This window comes from Leucopleurus acutus (genome assembly GCF_964270905.1).
Source record: "Leucopleurus acutus genome assembly, chromosome: 2".
In the NCBI taxonomy this organism is placed as follows: Eukaryota; Metazoa; Chordata; class Mammalia; order Artiodactyla; family Delphinidae; genus Leucopleurus; species Leucopleurus acutus.
Genome location: NC_139143.1, coordinates 118,642,298 through 118,669,698, shown reverse-complemented (window position 1 = coordinate 118,669,698; position 27,401 = coordinate 118,642,298). Strand labels below are relative to the sequence as shown.

The following is a 27,401-nucleotide window of genomic DNA, read 5'->3' as shown; positions in this document are numbered from 1 at the left end:
CCCCTCCAAGGAAAAGTGGTATTTTGTTTCTCCCCTTCCCAGTTCTGCTACCTTCTAGAAAAGAGGCTCAAAGCACCACTAGAGACCAATCTAGTGATCTTTTGTTCTCTGTCACAAACTGATTGATACAAGATAGGAGTTGAAACAATGAGTGGTAAAAAGAAGTTAAAAAGATTTTCAGACAGTGGCTTGCTGGTGTTTTTTATCTTGTATGAGGTTCATTTTCATGCTAGTTTTTTAAATCCTGTAATATTTCAGTAACTTCTGAGATATCTGTTCCACCAATACATTCATCCAGACTATAGATTTTTCCAGATTTGGGAATCACAACCTCATATTTCCATTTTTGTCACACTGGACTCATGCTTTATCAGTTGATGCCACTCCCTAGTACATGATACCACTGCCCTCCCAATTATTCATGTACAAAGATTTCAACCTTAAAAAGTTTCTTGATTTATCAATTATTTCAACTTTGGGATTCAGATACTTGTAAACCTAGAGGATAAGCAGCTGTAGAACTGCATTTGTAAGTTGAAGATACAGTGGAAGCCATCATACTCATGTCCCTTCCTCAATCCACAAAACACTATGACTGGTACACTTTTAATGACTTTTACAAACTTAAATCTACTTGATTCATGTTCTCAACAAATTTTATAGTTTTTCAAATGTTGGTTTCCAGCATGGGGAAAACAATCAGACTGGGGATTTTAAAAAACTGAATAATGTCCTGTAATTAACTCTTGTCTCTTAAAGGCATGTAAGAATCGTGGAAAGACTGACGCAGTATATAACTGCTCTTTTTTATCTTTCAAAATGTTACAAATAACTTCACTGCATTTTGGACTGCAGAAGTCAAATCTAAGATTACAATCTTCCTACATACCCCTTGTTGATTTTATTACTACATGCAAAGCATTAAAACAGGAGCTGGATAGAGAAAACACATAGGCGTAGGGTTGCCAGACAAAATATAAGATGCTCAGTTACATTTGAATTTCAGATAAATTTTTACTGTAAGTATTTCTCAAATATCACATATACTAAAACATCATTTGTTGTTTATCTAAAATTCAAATTTAACTGGGTATCCCGTAATTTCATTTGCTACATCTAGCAAATCTTTGTAGAAGAGCCTTATCTTTGGCAAGCTTACTATTTAACAGGGAAATCAATGATCATAATATAAGGCATATATGATAAGTGCAGTAATATAATCAGGGGAGAAGATCTCTACTGATTACCACAGAGGAGTACCTGGAAGAGATGGCAACTACAGTTCCTAAAATATGACTTTTTTTCAGTAATTTTTTTTTTTTTTTTGCGGTACGTGGGCCTCTCACTGTTGTGGCCTCTCCCCTTGAGGAGCACAGGCTCCGGATGCGCAGGCCCAGCGCCCATGGCTCATCGGCCCAGCCGCTCCGCGGCATGTGGGATCTTCCCGGACCGGAGCACAAACCTGTGTCCCCTGCATCGGCAGGCGGACCCTCAACTACTGCGCCACCAGGGAAGCCCTTCAGTAATGTTTTTAATGGTCTTCAGGCCGTATGGATCATTACAGAAATCAGGAGGGCAGAGGAATTTCCCCCTGAGTGAAGATGACTAAATTCTGATTGGCTGAGAGGTGGTTTAGTATGATATTTTTGGAGTTCAAGTGTCCTGAGTTAAATTTCAAATTCATTGCTCATTAGCTGTGTAACCGTGGATAAATTAATCTCTATTATAAAATGAGGCTATTAATACCTGCTTTATTAGGCTGAGGATCAGAGATAATATATGCACAAAGCACTTGGAACACAGGAGGCACTCCCTAAATGGTAATACCCACTATCAGAATGTCACATGGCAAAGAGGGTACTTGTCACAAATATTCAAACGTTAATGTTATGCAGTAATAGTAATACTGGTAATTTTATTTCCATGATCTATTTACACTGTACAAACACTGCTGAAAAGCACCCTACAAGTTCACAGTACAATATATTTACTTTAAAAATATACTCCTTTATAAAAGGTTCATAGAACATTGGCATGTCAACATGGGATGAAACTCAAAGCATGTCACCAATTCTGTGGTAGCAAGAATGCTTCCAAGTGTTGTCAATTTCACAATCACAAGTCACCATTTGAGTTTTAAATACATATAAGTTTTAAATAAAAAATGAGTTCTACAGTGGAAGGTTCCTGCACCAAAACTCATTAGTTAATTAACATATACTTTCATGGAGATGTTGTTTCATAATAATTTACAATATCAATTTAATCTGCCAAAAAAATTCATTTCAACAAAGTTTCACAGTCCAAAAATTCTTGTCATTTGTTTCCTATTTTTTCTTCTTTGTTGGTTCTCCCGGTTCTATTTTGCGCTTTTTAGAAGTATGCTCTTCTTTTTCATCATCTTTAAATAGGAAAGGAAGAGTTTCAATCAGTAATATTAAAAAAATGTTAAGCATTAAAATTTCATTGACTCTATACCAAAATCATTATCCTCAACTAATGTTTCTTTCAAAGTTTTCCAATAAAAAAACAAAAATAACTTTCAGAAGTTATTGCAAGTAAATTATAAGGAATTGCAAGTAAAAATAAGGAATTTTTTCAACTGTAATGTTACACAAAATCTACAGTGATCTTTTAGTGCTATATTAAGGTAGCTTAAAATGAGAAAATCAAAATTTGTTCTGATAAAGCTATTCTCAAATATTCTACAGTATATACATGGTGGATATTTAAATATATAATCTACATGTTAAGAATGGAACACATACCGTTCTTTTTTTTTTTTTTTTTTTTTACAAAAAAAGATGTCAATTTAACCATGACATTATGTGTCTATCAGCTAGTCTTTCTCTTCCAATCTGCTTTCCGTCCCCCACAAACACCTGCCCCCATCTCATCGCCCCACCCCCAGCCCCACACATGCATTTTGAAGTTAAAAAGGCTTTCACAAGTAGATGTTTCACTGAAACTGTATTTTCAGTTTTGTCCTATGTAGGTGTTCTACATTCTCCCGCTCCTAGGATGGTCAGAATATTCCAATGGCAAGAGAAAAACAGACTTCTTCCCTGCCTTCATATTATGGAGAATATGGGGGGGAGGGGAGAAGAACCTCAAATTAAAACCATGTCCTTTACACTTTTCTAAAATATTATTAGTATCTGTATTCACAGAAAATTTCCAATTAATAAATAAAAAGATTGTAAAACCTGAAACAATGGGCCCTTTTATTCAATTAAAACAATCCAACTACATGTTTCAACAAAACACAGGGTAGCACAGAACAGCTGCTAATCCCCATCTCTCTGAACAAACGAATGGCATTATTTTAAGAACTCCATGTAGATGGAATACATAACATGTAGAAGATGTTATGATTTATAAAATACAAATTTATTTTAAGCACATTACTGAATTCATTGTACTTTATTTTCTCAATCAATAGATACTCAAAGTTCAATAACTACCATGTGGTGGCCTATAAAATATTTTGATGTTGAAAGGGGACTTCATATTAAAAAATTGGGGAAGCCATTGATATCAGAACATAAACTTTTTTTTCTCATTTCAACGTCCCTTTTATTAACAGTCAAAAAAAATGTCAATTTTATTGTTATTACTTAACACTTCACATTGCAAAAGGACTTTACAGTCATTTTTTACGTGTTATTTCTCGATATTCTTCTGATAGAGACTGGGGAGCTCTGTCCTATTCTTTTTTTTTATTGGATTATAATTGACACACAATATTAAGTTTCAGGTGTATAAACGCAGTGATTCGGTATTTTTATATATTATGGAATAATCACCACAATAAGTCTAGTTACCATCTGTCACCATACAGAGTTATCACAATCTTATTGACTATATTCTCTATGCTGTATATTACATCCCTGTGCCTTACTTATTGTATAGCTGGAAGTTTGTTCCTCTTAAACCCCTTCACCTACTTCACCTGTCCCCCCAACTCCTTCCTCTCTAGCAACCACCAGTTTGTTCTCTGTTATCAATGAGCCTATTTCTGTTTTGTTTTGTTTGTTCATCTGTTTTGTTTTTCAGATCACGAACTCATTATGGGAAAAATAAACTTAAAACCTTAAGCCTTCAATTCCCTTCTGCTAACTACCAGACTCAGAATATTTCCTTTGTTGATGTGGACAATAATTGGTATCAACAGCAGGTAATGCATCTTGAAACACAGCACAGTGATGTTATTCATATATTTAATAGAGCACTACAGATTTATGTACCCAGTATGATAAAATACAATTCAGATCAACAAATCATCCCAGGAATTTACAAAGCAAAGTTTTAATCATTAGTTTATCATGTATACAAAAAAATACTTGTTCTACAAACCAACTGATAAGGCATACAGTTTAAACAAGCCAAGGCCTTTGTTTTTTAATTGGTGCTTAATTATCATCATGCTTGACTTTTGAGACTATTTTCAGTAGTAATATAAAAATTGAAATTACTTTCTAACTCTACTAGAAAATGCAGTGTTAACATATATTAAAAAGACCATCCTGAGACACTTCTGCTTTTAATCTGTCACTTATTACAAGTTCATTTACTGAATAACAATAAAAACACAAACTACTGAGGTTGGAAAAATATCTTCCTACCAGTCACTGAACAGAAGAGCTAATGCCATCTAGTGATATAACAAGGGATTGTCTAAAAAAAAAAAAAATCTTGAAATGTTCCATCAACTTTACTGAGCTTCTTACTCTGTGCCGTATACTACAGATGAACTTGTAAGGAAACAATTTTTATATTATGGAATTCATGTCACTTGAGGTAAATAAGCTTAAATTATTAATAGAAACTAAGGTTCTAAATTCTTAAAAAAAAAAGCATTAGCTACTTTAGTTAGACCTTCAAGATTAATTACATGTTAATTAAGCTACAATAAATATCTAAGCCTTAATCATCTACATTTTACAACCACGAAACAAGTGTTGATAAGTAGTAAGGATTTATGATGAGTTTTGAATTTTTCCCAGCTTCCTTACCTGGAACGAGTTAACTGGCAAAAAAGGCCAAAGGGCAGAAAATGAGAAGGAAAAATAAAAACAAAGTAATTTGATAATCTAAAAATGAGATTTATATTTAAGAGTGTGGAGCTTCTGTGACTTCCCTGGTGGCGCAGTGGTTAAGAATCCGCTTGCGGGGGCTTCCCTGGTGGCGCAGTGGTTGAGAGTCCACTTGCCAATGCAAGGGACACGGGTTCGTGCCCAGGTCCGGGAGGATCTCACATGCCGCGGAGCGGCTGGGCCCGTGAGCCATGGCCGCTGAGCCTGCGCGTCCAAAGCCTGTGCTCCGCAATAGGAGAGGCCACAACAGTGAAAGGCCCGCGTATCGCAAAAAAAAAAAAAAAAAAGAAAGAAAAGAAAAACAAGAAAAACAAGAAAAAAAAAGAATCCGCTTGCCAACGCAGGGGACACAGGTTCGAGCCCTGGTCCGGGAAGATCCCACATGCTGCGGAGCAACTAAGCCCGTGCGCCACAACTACTGAGCCTGCGCTCTAGAGCCCGCGAGCCACAACTACTGAAGCCCGTGCACCTAGAGCCTGTGCTCTGCAACCAGAGAAGCCACCGCAATGAGAAGCCCTCTCGCAGCAACTGGAGAAAGCCTGCGCACAGCAACAAAGACCCAGCACAGCCAAAAATAAACAAACTAATTAATTTTTTTTAAAAAAAGCAGATTGCTCCATCTCCTATTGAAAACAAACAAACAAACAAAATAATGTGGAGCTTCTAATACAAGATATTTTATGAATTAAAAAAAAAAGGGGGTTGGGCTTCCCTGGTGATGCAGTGGTTGAGAGTCCGCCTGCCGATGCAGGGGACACAGGTTCATGCCCCAGTCCAGGAAGATCCCACGTGCCGCGGAGCGGCTGGGCCCATGAGCCATGGCCGCTGAGCCTGCGCGTCCGGGGCCTGTGCTCCGCAACGGGAGAGGCCACAACAGTGAGAGGCCCGCATACCGCAAAAAAAAAGGGGGTTAAAAAAAGAGGTTGGGAAATTGATCTGTGAACATAGTATGGGAGTTTGAAATGGCAAAAATCACTCCTAAGAAGAAAGGTATTCATTACAAAAAGAAGATAGTTACATTCAACAACCAACATTAAAGTCAAAATTGAAGATTTCAGTATTATCTTTTAATCTTATGATCCAGCTTTAAGCTGGCTGAGCACTGGGGTCCTTTTGTTTTTTGATATTGCCAACATCCACTTTCTAATGGAGGACCATCATATGATCAAAAGGTCAGAAATTACCTATGGGAATAGCAGCATTCTCTCACACATATTTCCTGCTACCTGAACTTAAAAGGCAAGCTGGAAAAAAAGATAATTCTTTCTACTTACTTGTCCTGGTATATAAACCTTGCCTTTTCCACATAGGAACAAAGATAGGAGAGCACCAGCCTATGACACCCTAGATTGAATATCAACTCTAGTGGCCTTATTGCCATTCTTCCCACAGGACAGCTACTCCTCAAGCACTCTCGCTTGCAAAACATCAAGAGACTAAACCCCAGTTTAATATGGCATCATTTCCATTTAAAGATCTGAATTTGAATTCCTATTCTGCCTCTTCCTAGCTGTGTGAATTTGGGCAATTCTTGAATCTGAGATTGTCTTCTTGTCTAACAGTAATAATGAATCATGTATCACTTCTGTACTAGGTTGCTAAGAGTAACAAATTAGAAAACTTGTGTGAAGGTACTATTTTAGAGCTCAGCATTTTCTAGTTTTGTGATCTTGGACAAGTCACATAAGCTCTCATTCTGACACTTCCCTATCTGGTTTCACAAGGTGTTGTAAGGATTAAATGTAATTTATGCAAAAGTGTTTTTTATTAATTATATAAAGATACTATAAAATATGAGGTATTTTTAATGTCCACTTCATTTGGCATGTCCAAAAAGATGCCATTTACTGAAGAGGTACCTTCACTACTGACTTCTAATTCACACTGGGAAGTCAGTGAAAGAAATGGGAAAGCCAGGTAGAATCAAAACTGGAGAGTAATATCCTTTATAGCAAAAAAAGGATACACTTCAGAATGTGTATTGCATTTAATCGTCACATCTCTTTAGTGTCCTGTAGTCAAAAATGTTTCCTCAATCTTTCTTTGACTTTCATGACCTTGATACTTTTGAAGATTCAGCTAGTTATTTTGTGGAATATCCCTCAATTTGTGCGTGTTTGTGTTCGGCAAGGATATCACCAACGTGATGCTGTGTTCAAGTGACACTCAGTTTTGATTTGTCCTGTTATTTATGATCACTTTAATCGCTTGATTAAAATGGTGTCTGCCAGGCTTCTCCACAATGAAGTAACTCCAAAATGAAGGTACTATTTTTTTCCCATTTGGAATTAACAAGCATTAATTTTGTGAAGAGACACTTTAGATCTGAATAAATATCCTATTCCTTAAAAAAACACAAACAAAAAACCAAAAATTGGAGTAAGAACTCCTACCAGTTTGTTACCCTTTCTCTTGAAACAAACAAAATTCTCTGCAGTTGTAAAATGAGCTAAATAAGTAGCAGTTGTATTATGGGAAGATCAGAAATTTGTTTAACAAAAACAACACACTCTTTCATAAAAATGATAGTCAAAAATATTTAGTCCAATAATCCACTGAATACTCACAACATACTACAAACTGTATTATAAACATAAATAACACCTGGACCCTGCTGTTTAAGGAACTCATCTTCATAAAGCAGATAGACTTATGAACAAAAAATCACATAAAAGGAGGTAAGGGCCATCAATAGCATTAGCACATACAGGGTACAGAGGAGCAAATAATTAACTAGAGGAAGGTAATATTTGAGATTTAGATATTACCAACTCTCTTTTTCTTAGAGTTGGATTTTAAAGGATGAATGAGTTTACCAGCCAAAGAGGGAGGGAAAAACATTCCCGACTAAGGTGGAACATATATTAAAAGGCATGGAACCATAAAATAGCATGGTCTATTCAGTTTTGAATTTTAAGATCTTAAAGTTCTACAAGGGGGCCATCTGAAATGAGGGTGGAGAAAAAGGCAGGGCCTATCATAGAGGGCTCACTCTGCTGCTGGTGAAGGGTTTTAAGCAAGTGAGGCAAGGCGGTAAGTGGGTAAAAGTATGGAAGCAGAGATTACTGTGATTACTTACAATAATGGAATTGTAAGGTGGAATTATGATATTATGAACTAAGGCAAGACAACTAAGTCATTATCTTGTTACTATTGTTAATTACTATGTAGTAATACTCAGTTAAATCCATTTTGTGACACTAATTTTGGCTGTAAAGCACAATTGCTTTAATATAAAATGAAGCCATCAGCACTTCACAACTGCAGTCACAACAAAGAGTTCATGAAATAACTCATGCTGCGTTAATAATAAGGCATCATACATCAATATACTACTGGTTGAGACATCAAAGATTTCACTTTAAATCCTGAATATTTTATGACGTTTCTCAAAAACACATTAAAAGGGAGGGTAGGAGGGAGGGAGACGCAAGAGGGAAAAGATATGGGGATATATGTGTATGTATAGCTGATTCACTTTGTTATACAGCAGAAGCTAACACACCACTGTAAAACAATTATACTCCAATAAAGATGTTACACACACACACACACACACACACACACACACAGCAAAAGACACCCAAAGACCATCACAATCAGTTTGCTAACTGACTAGATTTAAGTTTCACTCATTAAACATCTCGTTCTCTTAAAACTCATCACAGGGACCAAAAGGCATTACCACTGGAGTCTGACTTTCCTTACCTGATTCCACTGTCTCCTCCCCTTCTGGGAGAAGCCTAGCTTTCTTAGCATTCTGTGGGGCATCATCACCATTGTCCTCATATATGTTAGACCATTTTATTGCCATATCCAACTCTGGAGGGGGAGGTTTCTTCTCAGTAGAGTAGGTCTCCGGAGGTGGTACATAGTTTGACTTCCATATTTTGAATTCCTTCGGAGGCTGTTAAGCAAACACATTAAGAAACACTGTGACGAACCGAGGTTCCTATAATCGGTATGGGCACATGCACCTCCCTGCAGTTCGTTTATTCTTCAGGCTGACTTATTTTTTTCTTTTTTAAGGTTTAAAGACATATTTTTCCATCAAAATCACACTACTGTTAAGTGAAAAGCCAAAGGGTTCCCTATACGAATAAAGCTATTAACTTTTAGTTACCAAAGAAGAATCCAGTCTCAGAGATACTACGCCAAGGCTGACCCCTTCAGGAGGCTGCAGCAGACACTGTCTTGGAGGCAGCACCGCAGGCACTTCGGCATCAAAGGGAAGGGGTCTCGGGGAGAAGCTGCAGCAGGGGGGCGGGGGAGTCACCACCGTTAGTCCTAGCCGCGCGGGGTCAGGGCACCGAGCGCGGAGGTTTGGGTCTCCTCACAAGGGGGCGGGGCTGCGGATCCGGTCTGACACCCACCAGGCTGGGGGAGGGGGCCCGGGCTCCCCAGGGTTGGAGGTGGGAGAGGGTGGTGCGGCATCCCGCAGGGGGTGACTGCGTGTGTGGGGCGGACAGCTGGTCCCCAGGAGGGGGCTCAGGAGGAAGGGGGCGGAGGCCGGGACCTAGATCGGGAAACGGGGTCGGGGACCTCACCTCCTCTGGCGCCTTGACGACGTGCCTCTCCCAGTCGATCTGTTTGTTGAGCGGATTGTAGAGAAAGGCCGGGCGAGTCACGCTCCGGAACAGCTCGTCGGGTCCAGGCAGCCGCTTCTCCGCCTTGTTCCCACAGCCGCCCGCCGACTTCGCCGGATCCGAGGCCTTACGACTTGTCTCCTCCGGCTCGCTGTTATCCTCCTCGTCCGAGGAGCCTGAGCTGCTGCTCCCGTAAGCCGCGAAATAGCTCAGAGGATCCTTCTCCTCCGCTGCCATGACGGCTGCGCGCGTCGATCGATGGCTCCGCCGGAAACCGGAAGCCGTGCCAGGGCCCGCCCCGCAGTTGGCCCCGCCCCAAGTCTCGCTGATGGGCCCGGAGTCTGCACCCCCTGGCGGCTGCGCCGTGATACTGCGGCCGGGCTGAAGGACTGGAGGCGGGGCCGCGCACGTCCTCAATCAGAGGTTTCTAATGCTCTTTTCTGAGGACCCCTGAGAAGAGACAGATCCTCAGGCAGTGGTCCAACCAAACTTTCAGATTCAGTAAGAATTTATTAAAGGCACAGAAAAGCTAAAAATTTTGTCTTTTCACCGCCACCTTAAAGCCCTTGCCCAGAGAGACCAGGATTTCTTTCGGATCCTGCTGCATCTCTTCCTCGAAATAAAATTACTCGCAATGTGCTTCCCTCAGTCGTCATGGAAGACCTCTATGGGTAAGTGGACTTACCAAGTCCCAGAGTGAATCCTCTCCTGCTTGACCTCATTCCAGCGCACTCTGAACAGCCTTCTTTGATGGAACTTCTCTTGTATTGCATCACACCACTCTGGGGGTCCTCCAAACTCTCTGGATTGTCAGCCTCCTTCCATGCCTGCTTTGCTCTGTACGGCCCTTAAACGCCGGTGTTTCCCAACATATTATACCAGCTTTCAGCAACACTTACTAACAATCTGTAGAGGGAGTTTACAAAGTTGCAAGCCAGACCATCCCTTTCCAGGGCATTAACTACCTTAATGCTTGTGACTCCCAAATCCGGGTCTCCAACTCCAACCTCTCAAGTTCTGGATCAAACCTCCATTTGGCTCTTAAACTTTATGTATGGACATCGTGCTGGGGTCTCAAACACCCACTTAAAGATCAGTAACTTGCCTTTACATATAACTTGCTTCTGCATTTGTGTTCCCTCTCTTAGTACAATAAACGATATAACCATGTGCCTAGCCACCAAGGGAACTAGAAATCTTTGACTCCTCCTCACGAACTCAGAGGGAATTATACCCAAGTGAAAGCAGTGAAGTTGGTATCAGTGTAAACGTTCACAGGATGCCTGTTCATTTACACGATACACTCACCTCCAGGAGGCAGAGAAGAGGTCTTATTCACTCTTTCCCAGTCCCATAGCACAATGTCTGTGAGCTCCTTCCGGGGAGGAGTTGGAGTATGCTTTGTTCATTTTTATATTCCTAGTACCTAGCTCAGTGCCTGTCATTGAGTAGATGATCAATAAGTATTGTGGATTATAATTTATGAGGGTGTAGATCTGTTTCTCAAAAATTTCCACCCAAGTACCTACATTGACAAAGGAAAATGATGGTCCCAAAGTGCAAAGTTTGGGAGCCTCCAAAACCATCCTCAGGCTTGGTAATTTGCTTGAAGCACTCACAGAACTCTCTGAAAGCTGTTTTACTCGTGATTATGGTTTATTGTAGCTAAAGGATACTGATTAAAATCAGCCAAGGGAAGAGATGCAGGGTGCAGAGTGCTGGAGCCTTCCACATGCAGGGCTTCTGGCTGTCTTCTCCCAGTGGAGGTGTAGACAGTACTAACTTCTGCGGCGAAGACATGTGACAACATGCATGGAGCCATCTGGGGAAGCTCACCCGAAACTTAGCGTCCAGAGTTTTTACTGGGGATTGGTCATGTGGACATAGCCTCCAGCCCCTCCAGAGGTCAAGCTGATACAGTATGGCCCAACGCCCCTTGAGCATTAACAGTTTTTTGGAATATAGTGTAATACCCTGAAAATGTATGCAAATGTTATATACTAGTCCCTAATACAGCTCTTTTATTTCAATATACAAAAAAGAAAGAAGAAAATCCAAACTTCTCACAATAGTCTATAAATCCTTCCATATCTGGTCCTCGCTATCAGTGAAACCTCATCTCAATCCGGGCTCCTGAGTTCCCTAGTCACCCCTCATACTTATGTTCCAGCCATACAGGCCTGGGTGGTCCTCACTAGCTCATTCTTGCCTCAGGACTTTTGCACTCAATGTTACTTTTGCCTAAACTTCCTACTAGAAGTTTACACAGCTGGCTCCTTCCTTCTTATGGTTTAGGCCTCAGCTCAAATGTTGCCTGCTTTGAGAGGCGTTCCCTCATAATGCTATAAACACTTTGGTCCAAGTTACTGTTTAGCTCATACATGCCCTATTTTATATCCACAGCAACTAGAATTATCAGGGTTTCCTTGTTTATTTTCTAACTATCTCCCCCAACTAGAATGTGAGTTCTCTATGAGAACATAGACATTGTCTGTTTTATCACTGTATCGCCAGCACCTAAAATGATAGGTAATCAATAAATATTGAATTATGAGTGAAAAAATACACAATCTCCACTCTTACCTTTCTGCCGTCTAGGAAATGTTAATAAGAGAGCATGGAGTTGTAGAAAGAACACTGATCTTGGAGTCACACAGCCCTAGATTTTAATTCTAAAGAGCTGTGCCACATACTTTATCCTGAGATTGTTTCTCGTCTGTTAAAAAAAAGTAACAATAAAACTCTCCTTGCAGAGTTGTTATTAGGATTAAAAACAAGATCACACATGTGGAAATACCAATCACTGTATTTGGCATCCAGTAAGATTGTGGTTTCCAAACACTGTTGCCCGTTGGAATCACCTAGAAATTTTTACCCACTTCTGATGACTGGCTTCCACAGCCTGGCATCCAGATCTTTAAAAGCTCTCCAGGTGGGCTTCCCTGGTGGCGCAGTGGTTGAGAGTCCGCCTGCCGATGCAGGGGACACGGATTCATGCCCCGGTCTGGGAAGATCCCACATGCTGCGGAGCGGCTGGGCCCGTGAGCCATGGCCGCTGAGCCTGCGTGTCCGGAGCCCGTGCTCCGCAACAGGAGAGGCCACAGCAGTGAGAGGCCCGCGTACAGCAAAAAAAGAGAAAGAAATGCTCTCCAGGTGATTCTGAAATAGGCAGCAGTCTGGGAACCACCACAGTGAAGGACAACTGTCTGATAATTAAATACAGTGGCAAGGTCAGAGTAAGGCCTTTAGGAGCAGCACTCAAGTTACCCACATATTGTTTGTGCTTAAATTTAGCTCTTCTTTCAGAAAGCCCTCAAAAGATTACATTTAACAACAAAGATCGATTCCCTGCTTGGTTAGCTATTTTTTTTCCCTCCAAAATCAACAACGTACTTATTTATGCAGTGATACAAGATAAGGACAGAGCGTGAAACTGCCTGCTCCCTTTCACGCTGCTTAGGTAAAAGGACAGTAGCCACAAGACTTAACTTCTACTTTATACTGTACACAAAATTACTTTGTAATGGATCATAGAGCTAATTATGAAATGAAAACAACTAAGTTTCCAGAGGAAAACATAGGGGATTATCATCACAGCACTAGGATAGGCAAAGATTTTTTAAACAGGAGACAAAAAACACTAACCACAAAAGTACTAATCATTAAACTAAATTAAATTTTAGAAAATGTTTATCAAGGGACTTCCCTGGTAGTCCAGCGGTTAAGACTCCACACCTCCAGTGCTTCCACTGCAGGGGGCACAGGTTCTATCCCTGGTCAGGGAAGTAAGATCCCACATGCCGAGCAGTATGGCCGAAAAGAAAAGTTTATCAAAACAAACCAAAAACCTCCCAAACAAAATTAAAAAATTCGAAACAACAAAAAAAATTGAAAGCAAAAAACCTGCCATTATCCTGGTAAGTTCCAAATTTGCCAGTGTTTGCCCTTGCACTAGGAATGACATGCTGACCAAAGATGGAATTAGCTCTTGAAAAAGTGACCATGAAAAGACATGCATGAAATGTAAATGCATATTGCTAAGTGAAAGAAGCCAGTCTGAAAAAGCTACATATTGTATGATTCCAACCATTCAATATATGACATTCTGGAAAAGACAGAGCAATAGAGAGAATAAATATATCAGTGGTTGCCAGGGCTGGATGGGAAGGGGTGGGGCGGGGAGGAAGAGGAAGGGATGAATAAGTGGAACACAGGGGATTTTTGGGGAAGTGAAACTATTCTGTGTGATAATATAATGGTGGATGCATGTCACTATGCATTTGTCAAAACTTATAGAACTGTATAACACAAAGAATGACTCCTAATGTAAACTATTAACTTTAGTTAATAATAATGTATCAAGACTGGTTCATCAATTCTAATAAATGCACTAATGTGAGATGTTAATATAGGAAACAGGGGGTATATGGGAACTCTGTACTTTCTGCTCAAGTTTTCTGTAAACCTAGAACTGCTCTAAAAAATAAAGTCTCAATTTTTTAAAAAGCAATTTAAAAAAGTGAGCTCGAAGGTGGTGTTTTTATATTAAGTGATAATTTTCACTGCTGCATTAATCAACCCAATAACCAATTGCACTATGTCATGTCACAGTATCATTCAAATGTATACATTTTTGGCAACAGCTGGTTTTCAGTGTTTAAATGAAAAATAAATTGATTTCATAGGATTCAGAAAACCAAAAGCCTAAGTTTGTTAAAACCTTAATTTTATTGTCTACGTAGTTAGTCAACAGTCTGAAAGAAAACTATAAATGTAGGTGCTACACCATATCTAAATTATGATCTTTGATTCCAAATAAATCCTATTTAAATTTTTAAAAAAGTAACTGCATATCAAATTTTATTTTAATTAATGAAATGAAAGCTTGCTTCTGCTTTTGAAAAAGGTTTAAGTATTACACCACTATTTTTTTTTTAATTGCCACTATTTTGTTATGCTACCCTGGAAGTGAAACATGTTTCTCCATAATCGTTAGAAAATGTTTATACTACAAAAATCACCCAGTCTTTAAAATTTTTTAAAAGTCAATATGCCAGTCTTCTTCACGATTGATAATTTCATCAGTCCATCCAGAAGTGCAACTCCATCTTACAACCTGAATTAATGTTTCCTATTAAAATTGGTGCATATAAAAAAATTTTAGGTATTTATTTCCTATTGAAAAATCTGAAACTTCCAAAACACAGCACTACAACTTAAAAACATTTATTCTTAATAGCATATTTCCATCTCTGCTTTTTGCAAGTAGTGGAAATATATATGAGACAGATATCTAGAAATAGATATAGTTTAATGAAAATAATGAAAGAAGATTTATAAATTTGTAAAATTAGTCAAACTTTGTCATAGAACAAAAAGACATATCTAGCTAATGGCCCGCTTGTTCCAAATAGTACTAAAAACAGAATTGTCACATATACCCACACAAAAACCATTTTGTTCTAATTATTTCAACTGTACAGTGGTCCTCATTAAAAGGGAACAAAAAGTACAGAAAAAGTATTTTTAAAATCTCATTAAATTATATGTAATAACTGAAGTTTATGTCAAGATTTTTCTTTAGGAATGAAAATGATAAAGCAAAGAGTGTGAAAATCTTAAGAAAGTAGTATTAATTAGTAAGATTAATAAGAAATGTATTTTGGCAAATTGGCACCGTAGGTGGCTCAAACTCCATTAGATATTTCTCTGAATCAGAAGGGGACTTTCTAAGTACCTGTAAGCCCAATTGAGTGGGAAAAAGATTCTTTTCTGTAGCTGGCAGTTTTCCCAGCAGTGATTGGCTTTATTATGAATAGGAACAGCTTAATTCTGAAAATGTACTGTTGAATGGTTGGAAAGGACTATTAGACTGTGAAACTTACTAGCACAAATGCACAGAGAAGAAACATTGTTCCCAGCCTAAGACTCTATTCTCAAACAGAGAAATGTTCTCTATTAAAATTAGTCTTTTTTTTTTTTTTTTTTTTTTTTTTTTTTACGGTACGCGGGTCTCTCACTGCTGTGGCCTCCCCTGTTGCAGAGCACGGGCTCCGGACACGCAGGCCCAGCGGCCATGGCTCACGGGCCTAGCCGCTCTGCGGCATGTGGGATCTTCCCGGACCGGGGCACGAACCCGCGTCCCCTGCATCAGCAGGCGGACTCTCAACCACTGCGCCACCTGGGAAACCCTTAAAATTAGTCTTAAAACATAAAAAAAAAGTGAAAACACTAAATTACCTCAAAAATGAAGAGAAAATACTGAAGAGTACATGATCAACAAGAGTTACTTTAGCTATCTACAAGTATACTTCTTTTATTCTAAAAAATTCTATTTACAAAGTATGTTTACGTTGCATTATAAGACATGTATCAAATGTTAATAAGTCATTATAGCAATTTTATAAGATGATTCATATCCTTTCAAATATTTTTTGTCACCATTAAAAAAATTAAAATGCAGTAAACTGTCATTGCCGCAAAAGAGCACGTGATCTTAAGGGAAGAAACATCTCACTAGAGTTTCCACAAGTTCCTTCTTCTTCTAACTGCAGCTCTGGTGGCAAAGGAGGAGCCCCAGGGTCCCCAGGTCTAGGAAGCGTAGTTGAAGAGAAGGTGGGGTTTTCAGTTCTGCCTACTTCTAGAACAGGCAAATTCAGAGAAGAATCAGTAGAAAAAAAGGGGGCTGTGCTGGATTCTCCTTCTGGATGGTATATGACGGTGGATGCTCTCAGTTTTTCAGAGAAATTACTGTCATCTGAATTTGATCTAGAGAGGTTGTTTGTGGCTCCATCTGGAAAAGGCTCACAGCTGCTACATTTCAGTCCTACAATAAAATTATTCAGATGTAAATGAAAAGTAACTAGAAAACTGAGTCCACACCCATCTTCGAACTTTTTAAAGATTACACAAATTTAAATAGCAGTTTATAAATTGTCATAATCCATTTCACATTTTATCTGCTTTTCCTGACAATCATGAAGCATACTATTATTTACATTTTCTAGATACAGGAATAATCTCAAGGAAGCTAAATGACATGCTACAATTCACATTCAATCTGTGTATTTATACTTAACCATTGAAGGACCTAGAAAAAATAAAGTAGCCCCTGAAATTATTCATAAAATAAGAAATAGCTTTCACAACTAAAAAATATTCTTTAGCACTCCAGCACACACACACAAAAAAAATTTACCCCAATTTTAAACTGGGTATATGCTAAAATTCTATGAGTTAATTACTTCCAATTCTTTTTTTATTTATTTTTTATTAAAAAAATTTTTTTACATCTTTATTGGAGTATAATTGGTTTACAATCGTGTGTTAGTTTCTGCTTTATAACAAAGTGAATCAGTTATACATATGTTCCCATATCTCTTCCCTCTTGTGTCTCCCTCCCTCCCACCCTCCCTATCCCACCACTCTAGGTGGTCACAAAGCACCAAGCTGATCTCCCTGTGCTATGCAGCTGCTTCCCACTAGCTAGCTATTTTACGTTTGGTAGTGTATATATGTCCATGCCTCTCTCTCGCTTTGTCACAGCTTACCCTTCCCACTCCCCATATCCTCAAGTCCATTCTCTAGTAGGTCTGTGTCTTTATTCCTGTCTTACCCCTAGGTTCTTCATGACATTTTTTTTTTTCTTAAATTGCATATATATGTGTTAGCACACGTTATTTGTCTTTCTCTTTCTGACTTACTTCACTCTGTATGACAGACTCTAGGTCCATCCACCTCATTACAAATAGCTCAATTTCATTTCTTTTTATGGCTGAGTAATATTCCATTGTATATATGTGCCACATCTTTATCCATTCATCTGATGATGGACACTTAGGTTGTTTCCATCTCTAGGCTATTGTAAATAGAGCTGCAATGAACATTTTGGTACATGACTCTTTTTGAATTATGGTTTTCTCAGGGTATATGCCTAGTAGTGGGATTGCTGGGTCATATGGTAGCTCTATTTGTAGTTTTTTAAGGCACCTCCATACTGGCACCTCCTCCATAGGCACCTCCTCCATAGTGGCTGTACCAATTCACATTCCCACCAGCAGTGCAAGAGGGTTCCCTTTTCTCCACACCCTCTCCAGCATTTATTGTTTCTAGATTTTTTGATGATGGCCATTCTGACTGGTGTGAGGTGATATCTCATTGTAGTTTGGATTTGCATTTCTCTAATGATTAATGATGTTGAGCATTCTTTCATGTGTTTGTTGGCAAACTGTATATCTTCTTTGGAGAAATGTCTATTTAGGTCTTCTGCCCATTTTTGGATTGGCTTGTTTGTTTTTTTGTTATTGAGCTGCATGAGCTGCTTATAAATTTTGGAGATTAATCCTTTGTCAGTTGCTTCATTTGCAAATATTTTCTCCCATTCTGAGGGTTGTCTTTTGGTCTTGTTTATGGTTTCCTTTGCTGTGCAAAAGATTTGAAGTTTCATTAGGTCCCATTTGTTTATTTTTGTTTTTATTTCCATTTCTCTTACTTCCAATTCTTGAATCATGGGGTGTTACAAGTGGAAGGGATTCTACAGGTCATCCGGGATAGCCTCTCACTATTAGAGACGAGAAGACAGAGGCCTGGAACAGTGAAGTCATGCCCAACATTCCAGGACTACTTCATGCAAGGGGGACGGCTAGAACCCAGGTCTCCTCTTCACATTAAATAGAGAATGTCCTGGTTCTCAACCTAACAGTTTACGTAAATGACAGAGGTTGTTCTGAACAAAGAATTCTATATATCCAAAGGGTATAGCCAACAATTAGCCTCAGTGTGGAAAGAATAAACACAAACACAATTTATCTCTCTTTTAGGCTCAGCAAATATTCAACCCAATGGTCTACAGGCACAGAACTTCCTGAGTTGACAGATTTTATGTAAAACCTGCAGAGTCTGTAAAGTACATTTGTACGTCAATTTTTTCCACTAGTTTTTCAACTTCACAATACAGTCAGCATTTCTGTCCCATGAAAGAGAAACTATTTTCTTAAATATGGCTCAAGGGGAAACTTCATCTGTGTTCCAACATGGATTTATAGACTGAGTTCCTTAAGGGAAAAGCCCTAAATTACTAATTTATGTTTCCCTTGCCTAGAACAGCTGGAATAGAGCTGTATCGCATGCACATTTATCTTAAGTGCTCTGTAGAGAGAGACAGAGAAAGATGGGGGTTTGGAGGGAGAGGGGGATTTAAATCGTGCAAACAATTCTACACAGCATTCCAATTTAGTGAGTGTGTGCTCTGGGGTGAGGGTGAGATGAAGAGGTAAATCTGCTACTCCCTTAATCAATCTCAGTTTTATGCCTCTCTCATTTTGCAACACTGAGTGTAATTCTAGTGTTTAAAGTTATATATAACTTATACACGATGATTCTTACCAACATAAGCCAACTACTTCATCATGTAATCAACTGGTGGGAGAAAAACTATCAGAGTTTATCAAAGGTAAAATACTTTACCTATACACTGTTCTTTATGCGTGATATGCATTTTCAGGGGTTACTTTTTTTTTTTTTTTGCGGTACGCGGGCCTCTCACTGTTGTGGCCTCTCCCGTTGTGGAGCACAGGCTCCGGACGCGCAGGCTCAGCGGCCATGGCTCACGCGCCCAGCCGCTCCGCGGCATCTGGGATCTTCCCGGACCGGGGCACGAACCCATGTCCCCTGCATCGGCAGGCGGACTCTCAACCACTGCGCCACCAGGGAAGCCCCAGGGGTTACTTTTGAACAGATTAATCTTGCATTCTGATGACTTTAGAAACAAACTCCTGTGTATACTGGGATTCCATTGTAGTTGTTTTCTATAAATGTGTTGTTAAACGAATATAAATACAGAACACTGAGTGATATTTCACTTTTGCAATGTAATGACATCAAATAAGGTAAAAAAAATGCAAATTGAATGTAATTCTAAAGGTTGAACTTTTTGAATAAAAGCAAAATGATCACTTCTAGGTTTTTGTTTTGTTTTGCATTCTACTTATAAAAGCATTGTTACATTTAAATGAACTTTTGGATAACTAAGATATCTTACCTTTCAGATGTTCTAGTTTTATATTTCTAAGTTTTAGCACTTCATCTGTAATCTTCTGTATCAGGAAGTTCTGTGTTTTTTCTCGCCGAATAGATTCAACCAGGGTATCTAGTCCTTTGGGGTTTTCTTGTAAGTAGTCTAACAATTTTCCAGCCCTTTTTCTACTTGATGTTCGACAAGAAATTTCTTCAGTGTCTTCTCTACTGAGTATTTTTTTTGCACGTAGATGATCAAAATGTCTCTCAGCTATGATTTTTTCACACAGGTATACACGCAAATTTTCTAAAGCCTAAAAGATATAAAAAATGCCTCAATGTATTTTTTTTTTTTTTAACACCTAAGGAAATCACAAAGGTGACTGATCAGTTAGGAATCTGACTGGTGAGAGAAAACATCCTGAAGTCAGGAGGCTCAGCCCTACTAAAGGCATGCTATTAAAATGAAGGTCTGGTTAGACAGAAGTAGGTCCCTGACTAGATATTCCTCACTGCTTCCTCACTGCTCTGATCTCATCTTCATATCTATAAACCAAGACCAAACTGTTGTGAGGAGGGGGCCAGTCTAATCTAGGGGGCTTGGGTCTGTGGAAATATGGAGGTCTGCTGAGGGCCTTCAGAGGTAAAGTTGAGAGCAGAGGTTACTGTACATTTTAGTTTCCATTTAGCAAGGAATCCAGGATTAGTCAGGACCAGAGAGGATAACTCACAGTTTATAACTTTCTCATGTTATTAATTTTCCATCTTTCTAGAGTGAAACCACACACACACACACACACACAAAGAGAGAGAGAGAGAAAGAAAAAGAAAGAACCTAAAACAAAAGGGACCATACTGGGTCTATCTTTGGAGTCAGTTGGCAAGACTGTAGTCTAACTCAGCCTTGGTAGAAGGAAAGTAGAAAGGTATGGGGGGAAAGAAACCTAAAGGAATAGTGGATATTGGAAAAAATTAAAGAAATAAAAAGAAATCACATACACAGGCCTAGACCTGAGAATTGCCTAATGAGGCTTAATTAGTCAAAAATCAATGTGGGTCCTAATAAATGGTATTAACAATTTGATGTGAGTGGCTGTATTACAGCTCCTCCATTTACTAAATATGCAATCTTGGGTAACTTAACTCCTCTGTGCCTCAGTTTCCTCATCTGAGTGTAATGAGAAATAAATTAACACACGTAAAGCACTTGAGAAAGTGCCTGGTACATAGTAAGTGATGAGTAAATGTTAGTGATGATGACAATGATGACTAACTTGATTCACACTGACAATGATGAACTAAAGACAATGGAAAATCTTCAAAGTATATGAGAGTATATGGTGGCAGAAAAGTAGGTTAGGTGAAGGGTTCCTACAGTTCTCAGTCCACTGAATTCCCACGAGAAACATTTCACATATCTAAATGCCAAATATGCCAAGTGCTGAGCAGTGGATATGCAAACATGAACAAGACTTGAAACCTGCATGCAAAGGGCACATGGTCTAGTTGAAGAATACATTATCAACTCAAGCTAAAAATTATGAGACAATGGAATATGACCTGGAAAAGATATAGGTCAAGTATATAGGATATAGGTCAAGTACTGGGGAAGCAACCAACTCTGCCTCCAGGACCTGGGAAATTTACAGAGACTACACCTGACCTAGAGGCATGAAAGGTAGGCAATGAGGGAAATTACATTTCCCTATAGTCAAAACCTCATCAAAGGTTTATAAATAAGAGGCAATAAGAAAACTTTTACAGAGGGTTGGGGGAAAGCAAAAATTGGGGTCAAAGGAGAGCAATTAGAAGACTGCTGCAATATCTTACATATGATAAGCTGAGTGCAAGAATTTAAGCTGTGGGGATGAGGAGAGAAAAATAGATTTAAAAAATGAACTCCTTGGAAAACCTCATTTGTTGTCATTTCTACCATACGTTGATGATTTCTAAATTTTCCTATGTGATCAAGACTTTCTCCACCTAGAGATCCCAATGGTACTTAAAATTCAACATGTCCAAAACCAATTTTGTTATCTTCCCCTATCGTTTTCCTCTGACATTCTCAGCTCACTTGCGAGTACTACCATCCATCCAACCATGCTATATAAACCTACAACTCATCCTTGACTTTTCCTCTCTTTCACTCATTTGGCACATTCGATCAGATCACCCACCCACCAAGTCCTGCCAATCTACCCCAATATTTATCTAAGCTGCCCCTTCACTCCATCCCTATTATTAGCATTGTCCTAGTTCGGGTCCCTATATATCTTGCATCGACTATTAACAAGACACCTAGTTGTACTTCTTCCTTCTCTCCCCACCCCGCTCAACTTCTTCCTTCACACATCTATCAGACCTTCTAATTTTTCAAGAAAAAATGGAAATCTGGAGTGTTACATGAATTCTACCAATACTGAAATGTTGTTAGTTAATTTTTAAAAAAATTAAAACACTGTGTTCCACCTCGACTTAAAGGATAAAGTTTCTCAACTATAGCAGAATAGCAGAGAAGTGAAGAGCATGGCTCTGGACTCAGACCAACCTCAGTTCAAATCTTGAATCTGCCACATACTCCTGTGAGAGCTGGGGGAAGTTACTTAACCTCTCTAAGCCTCAGGTCCCTTATTGGTAAAAAAATAATAAATACCTAGCAGGACCTGTAGGAGGACTAAATGGGACAGTGCATATGAAGGCTTGACACAGTAGGTAGTCAATAAATCACAGCTACTTGATGATGGCAGGCAGGTGCTTCATAGTATGGAGCCTGCCTACCTCTCCAGCTTACTCTATGTTCTGGAACTTTATGTTCTTCCTAAAACTGCTGTTTTCCACTACATTTCTTTAAGTCATTACCTTTGCCTTGTTTTCTTTTCCCATATCCCTATTCATCTTTTAAAATTCAGGACAGTGGTCATCTCCTTCAGGTAACTTTACTTAAACTCCCCCAAATGAGTACTCCTCTCCTGCCTTTACAGCACCCAGTGTATGCACTTCACTTTTCTATACAACAGGACTCCACTTATATCTCCCAACTCACTCCCAGACATTTTCACTCTGTCCCACTACTCTTCTCAAAGTCACCAAGGGTCTCCTTATCACTAAATCTGATACTTTTCAGTCTTCATCTCACTTCTCAGCAGCGTGAACAGTTGATCACTCCCTTCCTGAAATACTCTTTTCTTGTCTTATATGAATACCACACTCTCCTGGCTTTCTTCCCATCTCTGCGGCCATAACTTCTTACTTTTTAAAACTTTTCTATGGTCTCCCTTTCCCTTCTAGCTCTCAAGTTCCCCAGGTAAACTCACTTAATCCCACACTTTTATTTCTAGCTCAGATCTCTCTTTTGATCTTCGAACTGATAGGTCTAATTGCTGATTTGACATTTCCACTTACTAATCTGATTCCACTCTCTTCCTTAACTCCCACATTCAAACCATCACCAAGTCCTATCATTACTGTTTAAAATATGCATCTGGAATTCTCCTGTTCCATCCATCTCCACTGCCTGATCCGAATCACCATCATCTCTCAACTACGTAAATTCCAAGGATCTCCTCACTAGTTTCCCTCTTCTCCCTTTTGCTCGCTCCAGTCCATACATTAGGCAGAGGGATTGTTAAAAATATAATTCTTCAATAGGTCTCTACTACACTTGGGAAAAAAATCCCACTTTACTACCATCTGTAAGACTCTTCATAATCTGGCGCTAGCCCACCATCCAAACTTCACCTCTAGGCACTCTCTGCCTTTTTCCAATTTCCCCAAGATCTTGCCTGCCTTAGATCCTTTGAAAATTCTATTCTGCCTAGAATGCTCTTCTCCAGTTCTGTCATAGCCTTCAGGAACCAGTTTAAAAAAATGTTAATAACCTTCCCTGACCATCCTATCTCAAGTAGATTTCCCCTCTTATCTTGTTATTGGCTCAACACCTGTTTGTCTCCTTCATAGTACTTACCATAATTTGGAATTATACATTTATTTGTTTTCAACCTTAAGAACCCACATGTTAAAAGCAGGCAAGAACCAGGTACATTCTGTTCAACTCTGTATATCCTGCATTTAGCAGAGTGCTAAGTAGATAATGTTTTGGATGAATGTAAAATTCATTGCACTTATTCTGTGATTTGCAATTGTCATTTTACATGTCCCCCCCACCCCCCAAGAAGTTGAGCTCTTCTCAAACTAAGATTGTGTGTTAGTTTTTAATTTCTGAACTGTTAGAATCAATGGCAGTATCAGTCTCACAGTGTGTAGTCCATATTTATGAAACTGAACTAAATTCAACAAAAGAGAGGTAAACAACTAGATGGAGCACGCAGGGAGGAGTATAGTGAAGAAGTGGGAGCCTGAAAAAAAAAAAAAAAGAAGTGGAAGTTTCCATGTGGATAAGTGGTGGTACAGTCGGTCCTCTGTATCTGCAGGTTCTGCACCCTCGGATTCAACCAACAGTGGATGGAAAATATTTGGAAAAAAAAATTCCAGGGGCTCCCCTGGTGGCACAGTGATTAAGAATCCGCCTGCCAAAGCAGGGGACACGGGTTCGAGCCCTGGCCCGGGAAGATCTCACATGCCGCAGAGCAACTAAGCCCGTGCGCCACAACTACTGAGCCTGCGCTCTAGAGCCCACGTGTCACAACTACTGAAGCCCGCACGCCTAGAGCCCGTGCTCCGCGACAAGAGAAGCCACCGCGTGTGAAGCCCGCGCACTGCAACGAAGAGTAGCCCCCGCTTGCCGCAACTAGAGAAGCCCGCGCGTAGCAACGAAGACCCAACACAACCAAAAAAAAAAAAAAAAAAAAATTCCTTAAAGTTCCAAAAAGCAAAACTTGAATTTGCTGTGTGGGTCAACTATTTATATAGCATTTACATTGTATTTACAACTATTTACACAGTATTCACATTGTACTAGGTGTTATAAGTAATCTAGAGATAATTCAAAGTATATGGGCAGATGTGTGTAGGTTACATGCAAATACTACGCCATTTTATAAAAGGGACTTGAGCATCCATGAATTTCTTTTTTTTTTTTTTTTTGCGGTACGCGGGCCTCTCACTGTTGCGGCTTCTCCCGTTGCGGAGCACAGGCTCTGGACGCACAGGCCCAGCGGCCATGGCTCACGGGCCCAGCCGCTCCGTGGCATGTGGGATCCTCCCGGACCGGGACACGAACCCGTGTTCCCTGCATCGGCAGGCGGACTCTCAACCACTGTGCCACCAGGGAAGCCCGCATCCATGAATTTTGGTATCAGCAGCCAATCCCCATGGATTCATCACGACAGAGAATACAGCAGAAACAGCAAGTGGCTTTGGGGGAAGGATGATAAAAAGTTCAATTTTAGACAAAGTGAGGAATCTGAAGGATATAAAAGTGGATTTCCAGTAGATATTTGGAAATAAGCACTTAGAGTTGAGAAAGAAGGAAGTCCAAATATGTGGATTATAATTTTAAAACTCCTAAGGTCATAAACGATTCTGAAAACATCATGAAAAAATTTCTAAGAAGAAAATGTGCACATATTTTTTTTCACAGATGTCCTGAAACGTGTCCAGGATTCCCCAAGGTTATGGATTTCTTATATAGCTGTAAACTGAAATCATGGAGATGGATAATATCAATGAACTGATGGAAAAAAAAAAAAGGCCTAGAAGCCACCCTTCACATCTGTGTTTATGTACAGGCTTTATATCCTCCCACTTGTAACCTCTCACTACCTGTTTTATCAACTATAAAATGGGAAAGACAACTATCTGCCTTAGAGGTTGTTGTACAGATTAAATGAGAACATTGTAAATTGTGTGACAGAGTATCTGGAATACAGTAGGCCTAGCTCTTGAAGTTCATGTTTTTACTGGCACAAATCTTGAAAAACACAATACTCATTTATTCTTTATTAGTTATCAATGTCCCAGTCTTAACTCAACTAGAATGTAAAGCAGGGGCCTGTCATTTTTTTATATCTTTCCAGGCCCAAGAACAGTACTTTCCATATAAGTGCTCCACAATTATCTGTTGAAGGAGGAAACTAAGGCACAGTCATAACCAGTCTCCTTTTGCTAATGAGTCATACCAACTGTAATTGAGTACAGTGTAATAAACCTTACAGGTGAGGGTAAAAGCACACAAACATTTAAAAAGCTGCTGTCCTGTCCAATTCACAAAGATGATTTTGTATAAGTACTGCAGTGTTAAGCCAGAACACAATTCATGTTCATATTGTTTTGAATTTGAATTAATATAAAGTATTTTAATGGTACTCATATAAGTCTCACATGGCAAAACAAGTTAACTACAAGCAAAGGAAAAGAGAAACAAGTCAGACCTCAACAAAGTCATTCTTTACGAATAAATACTAAGATTTGTGCACTTCAGCATCCAAGCAGAAGAGCATAATTTAGCTGCTGAATATCTCCAACGTTTACCTGTAAATTAATTCTCCGCTTCATGTATTCATCCCCCGCCCCCTCCGCGCCCCTTCAATTTAAATACGTGGGCGTTTGCTTACTAGGGGAATTCCGGGTTGTGCTTTCAACAGTCCAGCTTCCCCCAACCCCCTTTGCAAGTTTCACGTATTTGATCCACTGCTTGGGATGCTTTATCTGGTCCAGCTTTTGCTCCAGGTTGAGCCAGCAGCCAAGGCAGTCTGGCTCAAGGATGAACTTGAGTCGTCGATCCCTAACAACGCAGCTCCAAAGCGCAGCTGGGGTGAAATCACCAGGGGATGGGTGAGCAGTGGGCAAGAAGCTGACTGTAAAGAAACGCTCCACTGAACAAGATTTCTGAAACCCAAGCCCTGCTTTTATTGATTTAAAACGTGGATTAACAGGTCAGCGGGGATCAGATCACTTCCACCAAGGTCCCTCGGATGCAGGGCTCGCCGCGGTCCTGCTGTGCCCGGACGTTTCGCTTCTCAGACCGCGGGCTCCTCCTCCGATTCCGACTCGGACTAGGACGCGGGGTTTCCTCGCTGCAGGAATGCAGCCCCCCCCCCACTCCGCCCGCCCCCGGCCCTCGGCGGTGCCCGGGCAAGGTTTTGCTACTCACGTCCTTCTTCACTTCAGTCAGGTCCTCCTCGGTGAGGGACGGCGCAGTGGGCTCCATGGTGAAGGCGGGAGATGGCGCTTCTTCCGGGTCCGGGAGCTCGGGCTGCGCCGCCCCGCCCAGGCTGGGGGCTTCGGCCTCCAGATGAAGGGGCAGAGGGGGAGGCGGAGAGGGTCGGGAGGAAGAGGGCTACGCCTTCGAAAACAGAGGGACTCGTGGGTCAAACTGTAGCGCTTCCGGCTCTGCCTTTGGGAGCCGAGGGCTCGGCCGACCTAAGCTTCCCGACGCGGAGCTCGGGTTCCCGCTCCTTCCCTCTCCAAGAGGCCCAGGCCCAGGCACCGCCCCTCGGTGAGGCCGGGCCTTCGGGAGAGCCCGCCCCGTCTCTGTGGGAGCCAATCGGAGCCAGCCCATGGGTCACCCTTCTCCCCGCCCCCCGGCCGGAGCCTTTCAGGGGTGGCTCCGCCCACAGCCTCCAGGTCATTTGCATGTGGCCGCGGGTTGGCCTCACTGAAAGGAATCGTTTCCCTGGGTGGGGAGCGTCGCTGCTCTGCCTGCGGGCCGTCGCCGCCTGCGCAGACAGCTCACAGGCGGAGTCGGGTCCCTGCTTGTCTGTACTTTTGGGTTCCTCCCCTTTTCCCAGACCCTACCCAACGATTT

General features: G+C 40.4%; 2 protein-coding genes across 2 annotated transcripts; both read right to left on the bottom strand.

The window, feature by feature from the left end:
* Positions 1-1,625: 1,625 nt before the first annotated feature.
* LOC309957200 (UPF0690 protein C1orf52) lies at positions 1,626-9,935 on the bottom strand. The gene is made up of 3 exons (XM_082832325.1): positions 9,644-9,935; positions 8,805-9,003; positions 1,626-2,401 (listed from the first exon to the last, which is right to left on the bottom strand). Exons 1-3 carry the CDS (start codon positions 9,917-9,919, stop codon positions 2,328-2,330), a joined length of 549 nt encoding a protein of 182 aa, XP_082688451.1. The 5' UTR covers positions 9,920-9,935; the 3' UTR covers positions 1,626-2,327.
* A 5,958-nt stretch (positions 9,936-15,893) lies between these two features.
* BCL10 (BCL10 immune signaling adaptor) lies at positions 15,894-27,014 on the bottom strand. Its single transcript, XM_082861954.1, has 3 exons — positions 26,748-27,014; positions 19,722-20,010; positions 15,894-16,508 (listed from the first exon to the last, which is right to left on the bottom strand). The coding sequence occupies exons 1-3, from the start codon at positions 26,802-26,804 to the stop codon at positions 16,153-16,155; spliced, it is 702 nt and encodes a 233-aa protein (XP_082718080.1). The 5' UTR covers positions 26,805-27,014; the 3' UTR covers positions 15,894-16,152.
* Positions 27,015-27,401: the final 387 nt, after the last annotated feature.